The sequence below is a fragment of the Clupea harengus genome, chromosome 3, assembly GCF_900700415.2.
Source record: "Clupea harengus chromosome 3, Ch_v2.0.2, whole genome shotgun sequence".
NCBI classification, from domain to species: domain Eukaryota; kingdom Metazoa; phylum Chordata; class Actinopteri; order Clupeiformes; family Clupeidae; genus Clupea; species Clupea harengus.
The window spans coordinates 969724-990492 of NC_045154.1; the positions used below are offsets into that span (position 1 = coordinate 969724).

Below are 20769 nucleotides of genomic sequence, written 5' to 3' on the forward strand. Positions count from 1 at the left end.
GTTTCTTTGCTTTTCCATATATCTGTTCCAGTGTTTTCTGAATATTACCATTTGAAAGTTTGGTCTTGTGAGTTGTGGTTAGGAAACCTCAACAGGCTAGTTCAATGTTGCCACTGTATATTACATTGATTATAACCACAGGGAAACGAACGGAAATAGTAAGATAGTGTAAAATAGTGCATGAGCCATTTCAGTTAAATACATGATATTGCATCCACACAAAGACAGCCCTGGAGGTTCTCATTTTCATTAATTCATTTAATTAGAAAAAAGGTCTCCCAGTCTTCAAAATATTTTAGATCATATGCATATGAATACATATGCTACAGCATACTCCATTACAAAATCCAACAACTCATTATATGAACTACATTAAAAACACCCATAGCAGAAATCAACAATACCACACCACTTTACAGTTTACAGAGTGGGATCATTATACCTCATGTTCGTTGTAAAAATAAGCCATCATTATATTGCAATTTTTTTAGATTTTTTTTTTTGTTTATTTACATTTAATATACTACCTTGAAATAACTGGCTGTGGTAAAGTGGTAAAATGTACGTCATTTATCAAATTTACTTAAATATAAATTATCATATATGTACGGAACCTGATTAAAATAAAAAAATCCAGCATATATACATTATGCACTACAAACCTTTACAATTACAATTGTATTTACAAACTTATGAGCCAAATAAGACAATATACAAACAAATGTATACTGACATAACCTGCTACAAATTCTCACTAGTGCAGTGTCATGCCTGAATGTATATATTGCTTTCTTACAACTTATTTACAGACCACTGCTGTCAACAGTAAACTGTTCAATAAAGAATTCTGTCCTCGGCTTTATGTAAGGAAGGCTGACATACGGAGGTGGTATCCACACATTGTTCTCAAAGGTATATCTGGGTGCGTCTTACAGACAGGGGCTAGACATGGTTCTGGTTCGCCACTGGGCCGGAGGAATCTGGGCTCTGGAAGAGGTCTCTGACGATGATCTCACTCACTGTAAAAAGGAAAATAGAGACAATTAAAATTGCATTTCAGTGGCTTTTTGACTAATTCATTGATACCCGTTTTATAGATTAAAAGGCCGGTCGGCATTCAGTCGGTCACCATCGTCAATAACATCCGCCGTCGCATAATTGTGTAGACTAGCGTAAGTGCAGTCAGATTCTCAGTCTGCAGTCAAGATTTCATTGCTTGTTTCTTTTCCACCTTAAGAGGGCAGTGCAAGACTGTCAGATGTACTGATCCAGATGAAACACTGAAACCAGAGCCGCCAGAGGGACCACGACAACAAGGAGAAGAAATGCAGTACAAATTATGAACAGAACTATTAACAGGTTGTTTAACACCAAACATTATGCTCTTGACATGATCTCCTGTAATGTAAATGGTCTTCAGTTTGAAAAAAAAACCAAGTTTATGTAAAGGGGTCATCCTGTCATTTCTTCTGTAGCTATTAATATTCTCCCTTCACATAACATCTATTTAAAACACAGTGTGAGGCCCCTACACAAAAGGGCCTTGTATTCACAAACTCAAGCACATACATACATACACACACTCACACACACACACACACACACACACACACACACACACACACACTCACACAAACATATACACACCTGCATGCCTCCCTCTCTCAATCACACACACTCACACAAACACACACACACACACACACACATCTATTAATATATTTTCCCAGAACAGGACTAGGTTGTACACTGAAAGTGTTTAAGAGCAGATGAAAAGCGAGACAGAAATATCTCATTCTGGTGCAGCAGAGGCCGAGGGAGCCATGGCCCAGTCATCAGGTCTGAGATCAGTCTGTGTGTGTCTGGGTGTGTGTGGTGTGTGTGTGTGTGTGTGTGTGTGTGTGTGTGTGTGTGTGTATGGTGTGTGTGTGTGTGTGTGTATATGTGTGTGTGTGTGTGTGTGTGTGTGTGTGTGATTGAGAGAGGGAGCCATGGCCCAGTCATCAGGTCTGAGATCAGTCCGCTGCACCTGTCCCCTGTGTGCACGGATCTGCCTGAGGCCCAGTTACATGAGGCCAGACACAGGACCAGTCACTGGAGCTTTGGACTCCATTTGCTCAACACACACAAACCAGGGCACAATGACGCACACATGATGAATTACAGAGATATTGTGGACTGATTTTCATATATATACACACACACACACACACACACACACACACACACACACACACACACACACACACTGATGCTGAAACTGATTGACAGAATGCCAAGAGTGTGAAAGCTGTCATCAAAGCAAAGGGTGTCTACTTTGAAGAATGTAAAATATAAAACATATTCTGGTTTGTTTTAACACATTTTTGTTTACTATATAATTCCTTATGTGTTCTTTCATACTTTTGATGTCTTCAGTATTAATCTACAATGTAGTAAATAATAAATAAAGAAAAACCATTGAATGAGAAGGTGTGTCCAAACTTTTGACTGGTACTGTATTTACTACTTCCCCCTAACTACTGGTAGTTGAGAAGGAGTTTTAAAAGGTCAAGGACAAAGCGTGTGAAAGGTGTACTTGTGATGCACCATGTGCTCAGGCCTAATGTAAAGGCCAGAGGTATTTGTATAAACTATGCCATCATTTAACAACAGCTGCACAACAGTAGCATCCAGAGATTAACCAGCACTGGTATATTTAGCTCTCCTAGTGCTTAAACGCCATTTTACATACAGAGATAGTGTCATCTTTCTCAGCGCACAGCAGGACTGCTAACTATAATTAACCCAGACTCACATTCATAAACTAGGGCGGCTACTTGGTGAATCTGCTGGAGAGTAAACTAATGGCCTTACTACTAATAGACCGGGTCAGTATAATATGATACAATTGGCCCTCCCATCAGGGAAAAACATTTAGGTCATATTAGAAATGCATCTTATATGAATGATTGAAGCACCACACAAAACCAATAAAACATTTTAGAGTGGACGACTGCGTTTTAAAGGGAGAGTCTGCGATTCTGGCGAAAGGTTGATATTTGAGTTCAACAGCCAATCAAATGACACACCCTCTCCAGCCCCGCCCCCAGTCCTGAAAGCTGGTGTGTTTCCCATGTCCAGAGCCAAGCCTGTGTCTGAGTGCGCACGCACACACACACACACACACACACACACACACACACACACACACACACACACACACACACACACACACACACACACACACACACACACACACACACACACACACACACACACACACACACACACACACACACACACACACACACAATAAACAGCTAGGAGGACCGTGAGGAGCAATTTGCTGAATTTGACAAAAAAAAGCGTACTGGATTAGAATCACAAACTCTACCTTTAATGAAAAGAATTCTGAAATTTCCTGCGACATCTTACCATCATCAAGTGTGACGCTGTGAAGTCCCGTGGACGTGAGGGTCGTCCCCTGGTTCTCCTCGGGCTCCTGCTTAATGATGAAGTGCTCCCTCTGGGTGGGGTAGGAGGGCTGAGAGACCAGCGGGACATCAGGAGGAGGAGCACAGGAGGGCCAAGGGGAGGTGCTGCTACTGCTACTGCTCACTGCTTGGAGAGACAGTGGTTTGATGATCATCTGGTGATAATCTCCATGTGCTACTACTCTGGGGTGACTGGGTGATTGGTGTGTGGCTTGAGGGTATAAGGCAGCAGCATCCTTCAGATGAGCCAGGCTGCGTACTGCTGCACGCGGACCCACTGGGCCAGGGCACTGATACCCTGGAGACTGCAGCAGCTGGAAAGAGGCATTGCTTAAAGATGTATCGTTGGCACCTGAAGGATAGCTGCCGAACGACTTGTGCTCCACACTCGAGGGACTGAAGCCTGACAGGTGGGCTGCTGGCTGATGAGCATTCGCAGGTTTGCAGGCTGGTTGGGGTGAGACTTTGCTTATTTTGTTTAGACAAAATTGCGTACCGACGTTCTGGTGAGCTCCCAGGAACACTGGGTCCATGGACACCAAGCTGTGGAGGATGTGCTGAGAGTCAGCAGCCTCCACATCCACCAGCCCCGCTCTATGATGGTGGTGGGAAGACGGACTACTGTCCAACGAGGAGAGCGCAGCAGCAGGCACTCCTCCCGTGTATTGGCAATGGTCCGTAGAATAGGCATACTGGGCGAAAGACAGCTGGGTACCTCCGTGGTGCGGTTCTGTGTGACTGATGGTGTTTAGATTTCCCTGATGGCCGCTCTCCTGCTTCACGCCTGCTGTTTCAAAGATAGTGACATTCACAATCAAAATGGCATCACATTCATTTGTCAACCATATACTCTGTATACAGCACTTTAATGTACTTTATTTGTCAACCATATACTCTGTAAACAGCACATTAATGTACTTCATTTGTAAAACATATACTCTGTAAACAGCACATTAATGTAATTTATTTGTAAACCATATACTCTATATACAGCACATTAATGTACTTGTTTTGTAAAACATATACTCTATATACAGCACATTAATGAACTTTATTTGTCAACCATATACTCTGTCAACAGCACATGAATGTACTTGATGTTTTCTGAGACGTGTCTTGTGTGATAAGGGGTCAATACCTGGCACGTATGTGAGGTGTTGTGTTGTGCTTTTCTTCCTCTTTCCATTCGTCACATAAAAGAGGACCTGAACTGAGGATGTCATGTTCTTATTGTGGTAAGGAGGAATTTGTACCACAATATTCATCTGCACAAAAATGACCATAATATGTTAGTTATCATGTAATACTATGAATGCATAGCCTAAGACAGTGGTTCTCAAACTTTTTGTCCGGGGACCCCATAAAATCCATTTGCCAAGTCTCGTGACCCCCCACACATTTTGACAGGATATTATAGGTCTTAATTCAGTTTCATCTTGAATGAGACAATATTAGTTTTCATTATCCACCCTGATGTAGAAAACACCATTTCTGATAGACTATATACAGCATGTCAAAGCCTAATATGTTGATGCACAGGGCAGCAAGATCATTTCGCGACCCCCAAAAAACGTTTGGCGACCCCACTTGGGGTCCCGACCCCTAGTTTGAGAACCACTGGCCTAAGAGATCATTTTGCGAAGTTTCCATGGAAAAGATCCAATCTTAAATTTGAATTATTTTCTTATACATTTCTTATACATGTTTACTTACCTCTGCTGACTTCTCTCTAATAGTTCTTGCCTCAGCCTCCCAAAGAGTTCGACCATCTAAAAAATAAAGAAAAAAAAAAAACAGGTTCATGGAATTACTTTAGATGGCAATAGCATCAGTTTGTTGTGATAGTCATGATCAGGTTTCCGGTTTATTTTGACAATGGATTGATAATGACATTTAAAATGTGGACAAATTATCATGACCCATACTAACAAACTGTTAACTCATAGCTTCCCTTTCAATGTTACATTCATAAATAAGGGTCATATCAAAGGGTAAATTCACAATTCTTTGTTACAGAAAAAAACAAGTGTTTGCCAACCTGTTGTTCTCACTTCTGCTTTCACATCTCCAGTCGTGGACAAAAGTTTAAGACCACTCTTAAGAAAATGTACTTTTTTCTCTTCTGAATGTAGTGATCAGAAATGTAATTGATTGGACGAGATTGTGTCATACGTAGTCGTTGCAGTCACTTCTCTATGCCCATTGACTCCATTATGCCACCTTTCGCTGTTTGCCTTCTCTAAAAACACACGAAAATTTGTTTAAAAAGCGTCACTTACAGACGCCCAGACCGCTTTCAGTCCGAACAAGTTCCTGAATTCGCAAATTTCCTGACTGCGTTGTGAACGTCCATCTTACTCCACTTTAGCTTCTCACTAATGGCACATTCAGAATGTCCTTTCCCGGTAAAGAACCACAACTTGTGCCCCTGGACTTCTGTGAGTGGCTCTTTTGACCAGTTTTCGTGGGTTTTTAGAAAAAGCAAAACACAGCGAAATGCGGTGTGATGACGCGTTCACTGCACGATGGTCAGTTGAAGTGACTCCAACAGGCGACACAATCTCATGCAGACTGCTCTGGGTTCAGACTGGTCTGGGTTCAGACTGCTCTGGGTTCAGACTGCTCTGGGTTCAGACTGCTCTGGGTTCAGACTGCTCTGGGTTAAGACTGCTCTGGGTTAAGACTGCTCTGGGTTCAGACTGCTCTGGGTTCAGACTGGTCTGGGTTCAGACTGGTCTGGGTTCAGACTGCTCTGGGTTCAGACTGCTCTGGGTTAAGACTGGTCTGGGTTCAGACTGGTCTGGGTTAAGACTGCTCTGATTGGTCTATGACTGTATCCCTCCCTGCTGGCTAGTGTATACATGCTCCCCTTCTCCTCTTATTCTCTCCCTCGTCTCCCTCCTTTTCTTCCCTCGCTCTTGTCCTCCGCATTACATCACATTCTAACTCACTGCCAAGTCAACCTCGGGCAGATGGGCCTCCTGTCAGGACTGGGTTCAGCTCTATGGAGCTCACCCTTGACACACTTGGGTACGTGCTTGTGGATGGCACTCTATAAATTGCATAAAACTGAAATTCTGGCAGTGGAACCGTCTGCTGATCCGTTGACTGATGTTGGTGTGTAATGCAACACAAACATGATCAAATGATACACACTAGGCCTCCAATGGATTGATTTTCATGTGTGTCCTTTACCTGGACCTTTTTGTAGGAAGATGACTTTTGAGTCTGGGAAGATATTAGGGCCTTTAATATACATCTCTTCTCCTCCGTTCATCGATCCACTGACGGGACTGAACTTCTCTATGTGCGGAAGCTCAAGAACGGCACGCTGGGCTGGAATCATAAAACACAACATTCAAACCCATATGCTAATTGACCCGGCACCTTTGCTTATCCAAACACATGAATTTGCATGCCCATACACTCTGCAGACACAGACATAAACACACACACACACACACACACACACACACACACACACACACACACACACACACACACACACACACACACACACACACACACACACACACACACACACACACACACACACACACACACACACACACACACACACAGAGACAGTGTAGCCAGTGAGAACAAAAGAGTCACTCACAGCACTCCACGGCAATCGAAGCGGCCTGTAACGACAGCATTGTCCCGTCCACAAGGGGAACATGAACACGGAACACGACCCGCACGCGCGTGTTCTTCCGTCCGATGTCCGTCTCTCCCTTCCGCAGCTCAATATCGGAGTTTCGGAGCTTCAGGATTCCAGCACAGTCAATGCTGTCGAAACAAGCACAAGTCACTACAGGTTGCTTTTCTGTCGTAGTTGCTTTAGTTGTCTTCTTTCAAATGATCTGAAATCTGGTCAATCAAATCAAAATGATTAATTCTGATAACTTGTACATCAAACTGTTGAAGGGACCAGCATAGGTCATAAGAATATGCCATAGTCAATAAGTCAATGATATTATACCTAGTTATAATTGTTACTTTTATTTGGATTTAACTAGCCATGAGTGGACTTTCCTTGGTGAATATACTTTGGGCTGACCTGGGGAGTGAGGTGTGATCCTAGACTCTCACCTTCCCCCCCCCAGGTCGAGACAAAGAACCCTGCATGCATGGCCCATTTGAATAGACGGTAACACCCCTTAGATATCAGTGTATTTAACAGACTGTTCCTCAAGGAACAAGTCAGATATACTGAGGTGAAGTTCTGTGAGGGAGGATGGATCCTCAGTCTCTGTCTCATAAATGGTCGGCCGCCATTCTTCAAGAATAAACCTGAATCCTGACTGATCAAACCTAAGACTGAATCTTCAATATATGGTATAAAACTAATTACCATCACTGTTCACCAGCATATTGTTATTACTATCTATTTATGTTGTCTTCCTGGTTTTTCATGCTGTGGTCACACACCAATCACCCAGTCTGATTTTGGACTACCGTTATTGTCAATCGATGACTTTCATGACTGATGCGGGATGTACCTGGCAGACATGTTGTTCTCAGGAAGGAGTGGGACCTCCAGGACTTTGGTGTTGCTTAAGACCGTCTCCTGACTGGCAGTGGAGACCGTCTTCCCCGTGATCCTGTGCGCCTGGTAGAAGGCATGTGGCCGCACGCTCTGCTCATCTGCAGTCCCAATGAAAATCTGAAGGTTGATTGGCTTTTCACTATATCCTACGAGCTGCCAGAGACAAATCAAGAATGGGATTAAATGACTATTACTATTTCTCAACCTACCGAATAATGGACACACAACAGAGAGAAGGAGGTTCACAAAAAGGTGAATGCAGTTTTGGCGTCTAATCTGTCTAAACCCCTTACAACCAATTGATTTTTTATCTAATCATGTTGTACAAACATAAGATTAATATCCATTTTAGCATATATTTCAGAATTTTAAGAATCAATACTATCTTTGTTGCTTGTTTGCAACATTTTTAACATCATAACATAACTGGTTTGCCAGCAGATTCCATACAGTAATAAAAATAGCCATTAAAAGTATCACTTGAAACTGAATATCAGGCATGACGGCTATTATTTTGAAAAAGGGTTGGTACATTCCATATGTTGCCTTTATACCTGAAAACACATTTTCAAGACAAATGGGACTTTTGGAGTGTACAATCACTGTCCCCATTCAATCCACTCTTTGGCAATTCTTTAGAAATCAATATTCTTCATAACAGAGAAGATAGTGCTGGTGCACAAAATGCCATGCAGACTTTGTAGTCCACTGCAGGACTTTAAGGTTTAAGATGTGTTAGGATATGAGGGAAGGGACGATCATATCTAGTTATTTCACCTGGTTACCATGGGCGTTATGAATTACTGGTAGAACTGTTGTTTTAGCATGTGTCTGTCTGCATTTAATATGAGTAGAGTTTTAGGTTTTTTATTACTTGACTACTGAGAGAATGAAAACTTAGTTCATTGGTTTAACATTTATGACATTTAGGAAGACAACAAAATACACACACACATTTGAACAGGGGACCAGACTTGCTGAGTTACCGCACTGCTCTTTACAGGTTGTTCTTATGACTGGATAATGAATCACAATGAACGAATAATGAACAATCACATTTATATTTATTTACCTTATCTGACTCCGATAAGATGTGTTTAGTTAGTCGACATCACATCCTTTGCTGAGGTTCTAATGCCTCTCAATGGTACTCAAACGTCAAGGTTATCTTTCCTCTATACACTGCTTTAAAAACAAACAAAAAAGGAGGCCCTTATTTTGCTTAAACCTCTTCTCAGATAGACTTGTGTTGTGCTTAAAGCTCTTCTCAGATAGACTTCTGTTGTGCTTAAAGCTCTTCTCAGATAGACTTCTGCTGTGCTTAAAGCTCTCCTCAGATAGACTTGTGTTGTGCTTAAACCTCTTCTCAGATAGACTTCTGTTGTGCTTAAAGCTCTTCTCAGACAGACCTCTGTTGTGCTTAAAGCTCTTCTCAGATAGACTTCTGTTGTGCTTAAAGCTCTTCTCAGATAGACTTCTGCTGTGCTTAAAGCTCTCCTCAGATAGACTTGTGTTGTGCTTAAACCTCTTCTCAGATAGACTTCTGTTGTGCTTAAACCTCTTCTCAGATAGACTTCTGTTGTGCTTAAAGCTCTTCTCAGACAGACCTCTGTTGTGCTGTGACGAGAGCCTCACCTTAACTACAGGGTGTCCCCCACAGGCTGCTGATAGACTTGTGTTGTGCTGTGACGAGAGCCTCACCTTAACTACAGGGTGTCCCCCACAGGCTGCTGTGATGACGAGAGCCTCACCTTAACTACAGGGTGTCCCCCACAGGCTGCTTTGATGGCTCCGCGGCTGCCCTCGTCGTAGTGGGCCCTGTGGTGGTCCCGGGGCTGCACCTCTATGCTGAGCTCGTACGGCCCCAATCTGGCTGGGCAAGGGGCACTCCAGAGGAGGGAGGGAGGACGTTCTGGGAGGAGAAGTTTGCAGTTATCATTTACATTTAGTCATTTAGCAGACGCTTTTATCCAAAGCGACTTACATATGTGCGACTTACAATGTATACACATTTTACATTTTACACTGATGGCACACTGCACATCAGGAGCAATTAGGGATTCAGTGTCTTGCTCAAGGACGCTTCGACAGGGAATCGAACTAGCAACCTTCTGATTACTAAACGACTTCTTTACCTCCTGTACCACTGTCGCCCCAGTTATGTTTATATAATCCAATATCGAAACCAGTTCAAGGCCTGCTTGAGGTGTAACTCATACTTTGGGAATTTAGTCAAATCAAAAATTACAATGATGCACACCTGTCAAACTAGCTGCGTCAGGAATAGTCAGCAATGGATTCTGACAAAAATGCACTAACAAGTTGTATCAGGATGTATACTCTTTTGTACTCTAACAAAAAAGCACATAATCAAACACACAATTTTTAAAAGGATTCCCCAAGACTAATATCTGTGCCAGATGCCGGCTAACTTACGTATGAATAGGTGTCTGAGTTGGTTTGGGTTTACTCCAGGTGAAGTGAGAGGGAACAGAAAGGAAATGCTCCACGATGTCTTCTCTTCTCTGTCCAGGTAGAGATGATGCTGTGGGGTAATCCAGCAACGAACTCAAAGTCTTGAGGCCCTGCTCCTCGAGGCTGGACCCCAGGGGGCCGCCTGAGTTGCACTGCTCCAGACTCTGATAGGTCTTCCTAGTTTTGTGAGGAACATCCACCTCGGCCTGTAGCGGCTGTGGATAAAAAAGCATGGCGTTCCCAGCCCAGGTTTCCTCCGTCACGCTGCCCCGCGGGGAGTGAGTGGGGGTGGGGACGGGAGAGAGGTGAGGCGAGGAGACACCTGCGGAGCCATCCGCACACGAGTGACGCCTCTTACCGCAGGGTGAGGCGGGTCGAGATGAGGGCCTGGAAGAGGGCCGTGAGGAGGACGAGGCGGGACGGGGACTCAGCCAGGTTTCCTCTGAAACGCTTGTGCGTGGCGACTGATAGGGTGACTGATGTGGGGACAGCGAGTGAGCAAACAGGGCTTGAGAGGGCTGCTGGAGATGGTAGCGCAGCCAAGGGTCCTCTCCCGGCCCGGGGTGTTGTGTTGTTCCCGGAGATCCGAAGGGCGAGACCTGGGGAGAGACTTGAGGAGAGGCCAGTGGGGACGCCAGGGGCGAGGGTAAGGGAGAGCTTAGAGGAGACACCAGAGGTGAGTTCAGCTTAAAGTGAGCCGCTGCTTCGTTGAGTTCAGCCTCGACGTCGTCGTACACGTGGGAGAAGGACTCGCAAGATGAGGCGTCCGACCACCAGCTGCGGGAGGACAGGCTGCTGCAGGGACTGGGGCAGAGGGAGGACTGGTCTCTGTAGGCCGGCTCCAAGGGGAGGTACAGGTGGCCTCTCGACAAGCCAGCACTGCCGCCTTCCACCTCAGAGCTATGCATCTGCACGCGGTGCTGGCAGGCCCCCACATCATGGTTACAGCTGGTTGGGATGGAGGTGATCTGGATGCTGGGGCAGTCAAACAACCTGGAGGGCGACTCCAAGGCGTTGTGTACAGTCCCTCTGGTGACAGTGCAGCTGGCTTTATAAGCACCGGGACTTTGCAGTTCTGTGGCAGGGATAAATGTCGGAGGGTTCTGCTGCAAGTTCGCTACAGGCTGGTTAACCGCAGACTGAGGCAGGCCAACATTGAGGAAGTAGCAGTCATCATTAAAGCCAATATCTACAGTAGAAAATAAGGACATCATCAAATACAGTAGTCATAGGTACACAGACAATCTCTCTGTGGCACCACCAGCCACACTACTACACGACCTCATACTCCAAGAAAGTAATTCAGATAGTTAAGCAACCTAAAGGCCATTGCCACTTCAACAGCTGCTTGTTATAAATAGCACCGTTGACACACTGGCAAGAAAATATAGGATGCTCAACTGCTGAGAAGACAAGCATTGTTTTCAATACCAGATCGAAGTTATCAATGAATGTGCTGTTGCCTTGCCAGTGTTAACGGTCACAGTCCTACATCTCTAGCCATCCGCTTTATTTCAAATCAGCTACCAATATAGCTCCCAATACTAAAATAGCTGATACATACTTATGTCTTTGTTTGTTAGTTTAATGTACCCCTTCCCCTGGGGGACTCGGTTTCACCACTGTTTATGACAGCCCATGAATGTGCGAAGCGACACGCTGAACTGAAAACTACGAACACCATACAAACAAAACGTCAGAAACAAGATGAGAAATAACTGGGTGTCTTTTTCCATGGTGTCCCATGCCTGCATCTAAAATGATATGGCCCCTTTATGCCCCCAAAATCATTTGTCATTTAGAGGACCATCTAAGAAAACATCTCTGAGGAAATGCATTCACTGCGAAAACTGTGCATATTACGTTACCTTCGTGGCCTAGTGGCTGCTGTGTGCCGTCCTCGCCGAAAGTAAGTCTGAAGTCTAATTCGTCTGTGTAGTTTGCGCTATTCATTGCATTTGTTCCAGTCCGTACCGCAAATCGCCCGATACTTGGATTAACTTGAAGTATCCTACAGTCAGCAAAAAGTTTATTTAAGTCGAGCGGGCTACTTTGCAGCTACACAGACCGAAGAGTGCAAATGCGGAACATGCACCCCGAAGACGGTTTGCATAAGTTTGTTTCTGATATCAAGTTGTTTCCGCTGTCGTTACTTGTAAGAACATGAACCCCGAGTAGGAATAGTTCATGTAACGTAACACTTTCCTTAGCTCCAAAACACTTGCAGTAACTTTCACATTACACGAAAGGCTAGAGAGCAGTTGTTAACATGACGTCAAAACTCGAAAGACAACATTGAGTAGTTAGTACACTATTGGACCTCCCCCTCCGTGCCACACACTGAAGTGTAGCCTTTGAAGTGTAGGCTATCCCTTACGTAACACAATTCGACATGACATTACTTCAACTAAAATGCAACAATTTCCACGCTTTACTGATAATACCAGAATCACTTTTACATTCAAATTTCACCGTTGCTCACATGAAAACCAAGTCCAGTTTCAAACAATAAAGTGTTTTAATTAAATTCAATTTGAAACCCCAATTCCTTGGTAACCCTTTAGTCAAACCACAGTGAAATTAAATTGACACATGTCATTTCTCTAACACTTGTAAGACATTTTAAAATTAAGAATAAGGTAAACACTTCCTTACTCAACAAATACACCTTTGTTGCCCTCTACAGGTTCAATCGGGTCATTCATAACTCGTAATGGTTTAAGGAACTCCGTTTAGTTTCAACTCCAACTGAATGGTGTTGACAGAGGCACTTTTGAACTCTAGGCTTTACAGAATGTCTGTTCTTAGCAGATGAGAAATGATACTGTGTATAAAAACTGTTGAGAAGACAATTAAATATTTTCATGACTATCATGCAATGAAGAACCAAACATCTTTTCAAAATAAAAGCTGTTTGTACTGAAAACATGTTGAAGGAAACCGAAGATACACCATGTCAGCATAGTTGAATCCCAACACTTCCCCACAGCAGACATGGAGTAGAATGTTGAGAAAGCATAACTTAAACTTTGTGGTCCAGTTTGAACAGAATAATGCATGGATTCGAGCCCTTCCTTCCTTTACCGGCCTTCGAACAGCAGGCATTCTGTTATTAAAAACATTCAATAAGGCCCGTAATTATATTGAGGATGCTATGATTAGGCTGAGGCTAAGAAGCTGTCTGACTATGGTGTGAGCCATTCACAACAGGTTGCGTGCAAGTTCTATTCGTAGGCTCTTCTGCTTTCTGGGGTGACAGGGTGATGTGTCTTTTCCTGCCGTCTAACTCTGGCGCTGGTGGACTGTCCTCTGGCTGGATCGCCCCATTCTTGTTCTCCTCCTCCCGCTTTCTCTTATTCACCAGTCCACAGCTGTCCTCCCCCACCCGTCCCTCCGGCACCCCCAGAACACGCAGACACACAACGGAGGCCGCCTGTTCCGCAAACTTCTTTGACTTCTCCCTGTAGGGGAAAGACGGTGACACAGATCAGTTTCATGCCCTCATCATTGTACCTTCTGTGATACCTCTGCTAAATACTAAGCACACAGGCAGTTTGCCAAGCGATAGAAGCGACACCAAGGCATCAATCCATCTTACGCTACAATGTGGAACAGTATCAGTGGGCGGTAGACAGGGGGCTGAGATAGGATTTACATTTACATTTAGTCATTTAGCAGACGCTTTTATCCAAAGCGACTTACAAGGATGTATACACATTTTACATTTACACTGATGGCACACTGCACATCAGGAGCAATTAGGGGTTCAGTGTCTTGCTCAAGGACGCTTCGACAGGGAACTAGCAACCTTCTGATTACTAACCGACTTCTCTACCTCCTGCGCCACTGTCGCCCCTAGGAGTCAGCATTATAGGATAACATGTATGATGATGCATTATTTATTACTGACCACAGGGTGGATCTGTACTTCTTCTCCGCCACGGCCACAGTGGACTGGAAGCCTCTGTCCTGGCTACGCTGTACCTGGAGAGGGGAACACATCACTGATCAGATATTTAGAAAAGATCCTATTTGCCAAGATCACATGCTAATTATCCCTTGTTTCTTTTTTTTTTTTCTGCGATGAGATGAATAGAGACACCATGACACCATGACACTTTTTATGACTTTTTAAGACTTCTTGGCTGGTAGGAAACTGTCATTCTGAAGATTAGGCAAAAAAAAATACAGTATGAGCCATTGCATTAGGTAAGTTGTACCTGTCAAAGCACTAAACTTTCATGAAGTTATTTCAGTCATAAAACGCAAATTAGTTAAGATACTAATTACAAAACATTGCAAAGGCCATACCAATCTATAGACGGCCTCCCTAAAGGGATCCCAGTCATCCCTCTTGAAGCTCCACTCACCGTCTCATACACCGGCTGCCCCAGTTTCTCACGGCGACTCCACTCAAGCAGGTACATCTTAGGCGTTATCTGAGGAGGGTACTCTCTCCTGGCCAGCATACAGACATACTAAATTACTTCACTGATATTATCCAGTGAAATCACATCGCATTTTTTAAAGATTTGGCATGTCTAACAATGAATATGTGAAGAGTGATCCATTGTTATGCCATGATCACATCAGATGTCTTTCTCTCCACATTTTTCTTTGGAGAAGAATCTGCAGTCCCCGAATTTACACTGGCAAAATGGCACCTGTGTTTGTATTTGAGTGTGTGGGAATGATTGACTGAAAATGCGAATTTGCTGAAGAGTGAAGACATGATTTGATTCTTTACACACACCTCTCAAACCGAACAGGCATGATCCAGACATCTCCCTCTAATGTAGGGTGGCTTAGGTTGATATTGTTCTTCTGGAGGCCTTCTTTTCGACGTTGTAGCTCTGACTCAATTTCGTCATAGTATTGCATCATACCATACGCCTCACTGATCAACACAAAAAACATACTCCAATCTCAGCACATACATTTGGCAAAAGGTTCACACCATCACAGTTCACAAAACCATCCCAGTTAACATATACTGTATGGGAGACTAGGGAAGTTGAAGATATAAGACATGAAGGGACCGGCATAGGTCATAAGAATATGCCATAGTCAATAATTCAATGATATTATACCTAGTTATAATTGTTACTTTTATTTGGATTTAACTAGCATGTAAACTTTCCTTGGTGAATATACTTTGGGCTGATCTGGGGAGTGAGGTGTGATATTAGACTCTCACCTTCCCCCCCAGGTCGAGACAAAGAACCCTGCATGCATGGCCCATTTGAATAGACGGTAACACCCCTTAGATATCAGTGTATTTAACAGACTGTTCCTCAAGGAATAAGTCAGATATACTGAGGTGAAGTTCTGTGAGGGAGGATGGATCCTCAGTCTCTGTCTCACAGTGGTCGGCCGCCATTCTTCAAGAATAAACCTGAATCCTGACTGATCAAACCTAAGACTGAATCTTCAATATATGGTATAAATTATATTCCATCAGACAGAAGTACTGGACTGGAGGTTGTATACCAGATCTCCTTATTGGTTTGCGCAGCATGAAGCAGTTTGCCCATGGGTGACTCCAGTCTCTCTCTCAGCATCTGACACAGGCAGTACTTGGTGTTGAAAGCATGATTGTCATAACGAACCGCCTAAAAACAGAAAGTATACCTGCATTAGATGATTTTTTACATGTGCATCCAAAGTATTTCATCCAAAGGTACTCTTCCTGATAAAAATACTAATTCTAAACTATAGAATGATATATTCTATATAATAATATTTACTTGGGAGATTAAAAATCATTAAACAAAAAAAATGAGACTTGCCATAGTAAACTCACATATTTAATGTATTCCTCCATGACTTCGTCAATAGACACTGGCCCCTGGCTGCAGAAGATAGAGGGGTTCCACATGGCGGCACGGGCGAGCATCACTGAGCAAGCCCCGGTTGCCTCACGGAACTTTGCGATATCTGAGTGGGTCTTCACCAAATCAAGAGAGCCACCACTACCAAGGTCAAGGATAAGAAGAGAGTGTGAGATACAACGTTTAACTATGAAATCCTTACAGAAGTAGTGAAGTGTTGGACTCACTTAGCAAGAACAGGTATGGATACGGCCTCAGCCACTGCCTGGATGTAGTCACAGTGAACAGGTTGCTGATTTCTTTCCTCCTTCATCCTGATAAGATGATGTGCAGAGAGAGTGTTTCATGAGATCAACAGAAGCCAATATACACCCTTCTAAACACTAGCATACAGTCAGTGCAGCTGCATAACTGTTAACTAACGTGACCTGCCGTTTCAAACAGAGCAGTGCAAACTCATAGCTGGACAAGTAAAGTTACATCTAACCTTTAAGAAAATATCTGATGATAGAATTGTGGTCATTTGTCCTGCAAAAAAAAAAAAACACTTTCTTTTCAGACCTGAACATTTACCTTTTCCAATCAGTTCTGGCTAACTTAGCACTGCTACTTCGGTTCTGGCTAACTTAGCACTGCTACTTCTGTTCTGGCTAACTTAGCACTGCTACTTCTGTTCTGGCTAACTTAGCACTGCTACTTCTGTTAGGGCTAACTTAGTACTGCTACATCTGTTAGGGCTAACTTAGTACTGCTACATCTGTTCTGGCTAACTTAGCACTGCTACTTCTGTTAGGGCTAACTTAGCACTGCTACTTCTGTTCTGGCTAACTTAGCACTGCTACTTCTGTTAGGGCTAACTTAGCACTGCTACTTCTGTTAGGGCTAACTTAGCACTGCTACTTCTGTTCTAGTTGCTTATCACTTTGGTCCTCTGTTTCTTTACGGATCTTATAAAGAGGCTGCCCAGCTCAAAGTAAAATACTTCAGTAATAATTCTGAATATAAAAGGCAGAAAAAAATTACCTGCCATGTACTGCAATGGCAGACACTCCAGTTCTTTCTATTCTTCTCACCAATCTTACAGTGTCTTCCAGCTGAAAGATATATTTAATAAACGATAACATTCCATATGGAAAAACATACACTCTCATCAAAGAAACTCATTTGGAGAAACATATGGATCATTAACCACATACTCACTGATGGAAGAACTCTGATTTTGCATGTAACAGGTTTGGACAGTCCATTCACAAGTGTGGTCAAAATCTTCAAAAAGGAGAGAAATATTAATCACGACAGTTATTTACAGACTGACATACCAAACATGAAAGGATTTAAAAAATAAATAATTAAATTTCACTGAAATTCAGTAGCCATGAAAACTGTAACAGGCCTAAAACATAGGTTGGAGAACTAGTTTGTCTTATCTGATATCTTTCACTACTGAACAACTAACCCACTGTAGCATATATATTTATATTTATATATTTATCCCTGCACTTCTCGCACTCTCCACTTCTTCTTTGCACTACTGTTGTGCAACATTTCACAGCAACTGTATATAGCCATTCCGCCCTGTACATACTTTTTTAAACTCCTTAGTCCATTGCACTGTTGCACTGTTTGTTTGTTTGTATTGTATTGTATATTTTGTGTAAGCACACTGAGAGTCACTTTACCAAGTCAAATTCCTTGTTTGTGCAAACTTACTTGGCCAATAAAACCTGATTCTGATATCTTGTGTGGGACTTACCGTCTCTATCTTGTCCGGGGTCAGAGAGAAGAGCAGCTCCCATGCCACCCTATGTGAGAGACACAGATGGGAATCAACACTTTTCACAAAATACTATCAGGATGGAGTAAGCAAGCAAGCATGATGGAGTAACTAAGGGTTACACTGTCCAAGATAATGATCACAGTTCCCCCCCAGCTATACAGCAATAATCTATGATATGATTGATAAAATTAAAAATTAAAAAAAGTTAAAAAAAAATCGTATTGCATCATTCGTTCCCATCTCCTGATGCGTTTGCTTACTGTACACAAACCTGACACGTGAGCAATGTGTATTACCTTAGTAGAGTACTCCTTAGGACACCCCATATTCACGTCAATGGCAGCAACATCATCTTGCCTGAAAATCATTCACACAAAGGAATGGCAAACGAAAGAGGTCATCTTAACAGGAGCGGTCCGCATGACCTTGGCACCCACAGTTTCAAAGAGTCGTCTCCAGATATTAAAACTCTCATTGTGTAGCGACGGATCTGCCGGTGCATGACTAAATAGGCCTATAATGTTCAGAAATTGTTAGTTTGCCATTAGGCTCTCTCCCAGTACAGCCAGCATGTCCACTCATCATAGAGCTAGCTAAGGAGGACTCGCTGCTAATGATACGACAGTGGTACAGGGGGTAAAGAAGGCGGTTAGTAATCAGACGGTTGCTAGTTCGATTCCCTGTCGAAGCGTCCTTGAGCAAGACACTGAACCCCTAATTGCTCCCGATGTGCCATCAGTGTAAATGTAAAATGTGTATACATTGTAAGTCGCACATACAGTATGTAAGTCGCTTTGGATAAAAGCGTCTGCTAAATGACTAAATGTAAATGTAAATGTGATACAACAAATACTCATTGTGTATAAACTCTGGACTTACACAAGTTGGGCGACAGTCAACGCTCTCTGTGGGTCTGCTGTTCCCTTCAGGAGAAAAGAAGGAATATTCTTAATAAAATAGCATTTCTAAACCATGTATGATGTGTGATACTATGCATGCAACAAACATTCCCATCTTTACCATCTGGAAAACAACCCTGTCCTTTTCACGGCTGCACGTCCTGAACATGACTCGGCCATCCGGGGCGACGTAATCCACCGTCTCCAGCTCCTCTGTCACGTGAAGATAGTAGAAGAAAAGATTACAACACACCGACTTGGAAGAGACCTTGAACACAGTTTAGCCTGTTTGTAAATACAGTATTCTTAGTGCATTCATTTAACTAACCATGAACTCCAGCATTTATAACCCATCAGTCTGAGTAAGGAGGGGGGGGGGGGGATACATACCATTAACAATTCGATTGCACTGAGCCATTTTTATATCTATTAGCTCCTGTGAAAACAAAATATGAAATATGGATAATCAAGTTCTCGTTAGCACCCACAACATTAGATAGATAGATGGATACTTTATTAATCCCGAGGGAAATTTAGGAAAGATACACACAATGATTATGATGGGCACTTTCCCCGACTCCTACCTCGCAATACACAATATCGGCACCGTAGTCCAGCGCGAGGAGCCTCATCGGTAATGTCCCACACCGAACCATCGGCGCAAGGGCTGTTTTATTGCGAAAGCTCAGCTCAGTGGTCTCAGCCATGGTCTTATCGTATCCTTTCAAAAGATGAACACGCAAAACAGGAATTCAGACAGAAAACGGCTTAGAATAAAATGAATAGGTCACATCCAGCTGATGTGCCACACATACAGTCGTGATTAAAGTGTGTTTACATAACAGTTAAGTTAGTGTTGTGTAGTGTCATGGGAAACATACATCAGCAACAAAAATGCCCCTAACACTATCCCCCAAATAATGACTACCTAGAGTACTCAAGAGGCTTTAGTTTAAAAACCACCAGCTCCCTTCCCCGAACAGCCATGACCAGTATAGAGCTATGTAAAAATATAGAACTGCTGTAACTACAAAAAAAATCAACAGCTTCATAACTAGCCAGTTGGCAACGTTGCTAAATAACTTATACCTAGTTTGGAAATATTAAGCTAGCTAATGTATTTGGGTAGCTATCGAACTGTAGGAATGATGACGTGAGAACTAACACTGTTCATTTAGTGAAGGCGAGGACATTTCATTTTGTAATATTTTCTTTGATGATTATCTCTCACCAAAAGGGCAGCCTTTATTCAGCTTCTCATCCGGCTTTCAGCAAAGACAACTCGACACATGTGTTAGTTCAACACACGACACCAGTCGACACCCAGTCTACTTCCTGTTCCTGTATACGTCAGCAAGTGAACACCACAGACCATATAGCCACAGACTGCCATTCCGTGTGACGGCTTAAGATGGTTAGAATCAACCAGAAGCCTCCTGCTGGCCAAATGATGGTATTGGATTGTGGTCATCCATTACAGTTTTTTTTTCAATTGTTTACACACAAAAACTGGAACTTATGACACAATGACCACAACCTGTGACTCATGTGCCAACTCCCTAAATCAATTCTGCTGAACTATAAACACATTGTTCTGCTTTAGACCAAGATTTCAATTGTAAACCACATTTTCTTCAAAACACTACACACAATTATCTGCTTTAGACCCAGATTTCAATTGTAAACCACACTTTCTTCAAAACACTACACACAATCCTTTTTTATTTTGCACACTTCATCAATGCCAAATCTCCTTGTG

At 42.9% G+C, this 20769-nt stretch overlaps 2 protein-coding genes across 2 annotated transcripts; both read right to left on the reverse strand.

Annotated features, from left to right (window-relative positions):
* Positions 1-243: 243 nt before the first annotated feature.
* nfatc3b (nuclear factor of activated T cells 3b) lies at positions 244-12933 on the reverse strand. The gene is given in 11 exon segments (XM_012837297.3): positions 244-1019; positions 3418-4263; positions 4615-4741; positions 5190-5245; positions 6672-6812; positions 7096-7268; positions 7982-8181; positions 9780-9896; positions 9898-9940; positions 10465-11692; positions 12372-12933. Coding segments are annotated over 11 exon segments (3093 nt in total). The 5' UTR covers positions 12457-12933; the 3' UTR covers positions 244-942.
* Positions 12934-13002: 69 nt separating this feature from the next.
* dus2 (dihydrouridine synthase 2) lies at positions 13003-19877 on the reverse strand. Its single transcript, XM_031563994.2, is given in 16 exon segments — positions 13003-13964; positions 14414-14487; positions 14874-14961; positions 15257-15400; positions 15994-16115; positions 16307-16475; positions 16562-16648; positions 17358-17428; positions 17535-17600; positions 18088-18105; positions 18107-18136; positions 18408-18468; positions 18991-19034; positions 19132-19223; positions 19401-19446; positions 19595-19877. Coding segments are annotated over 16 exon segments (1527 nt in total). The 5' UTR covers positions 19718-19877; the 3' UTR covers positions 13003-13672.
* Between the last annotated feature and the right edge of the window lie 892 nt (positions 19878-20769).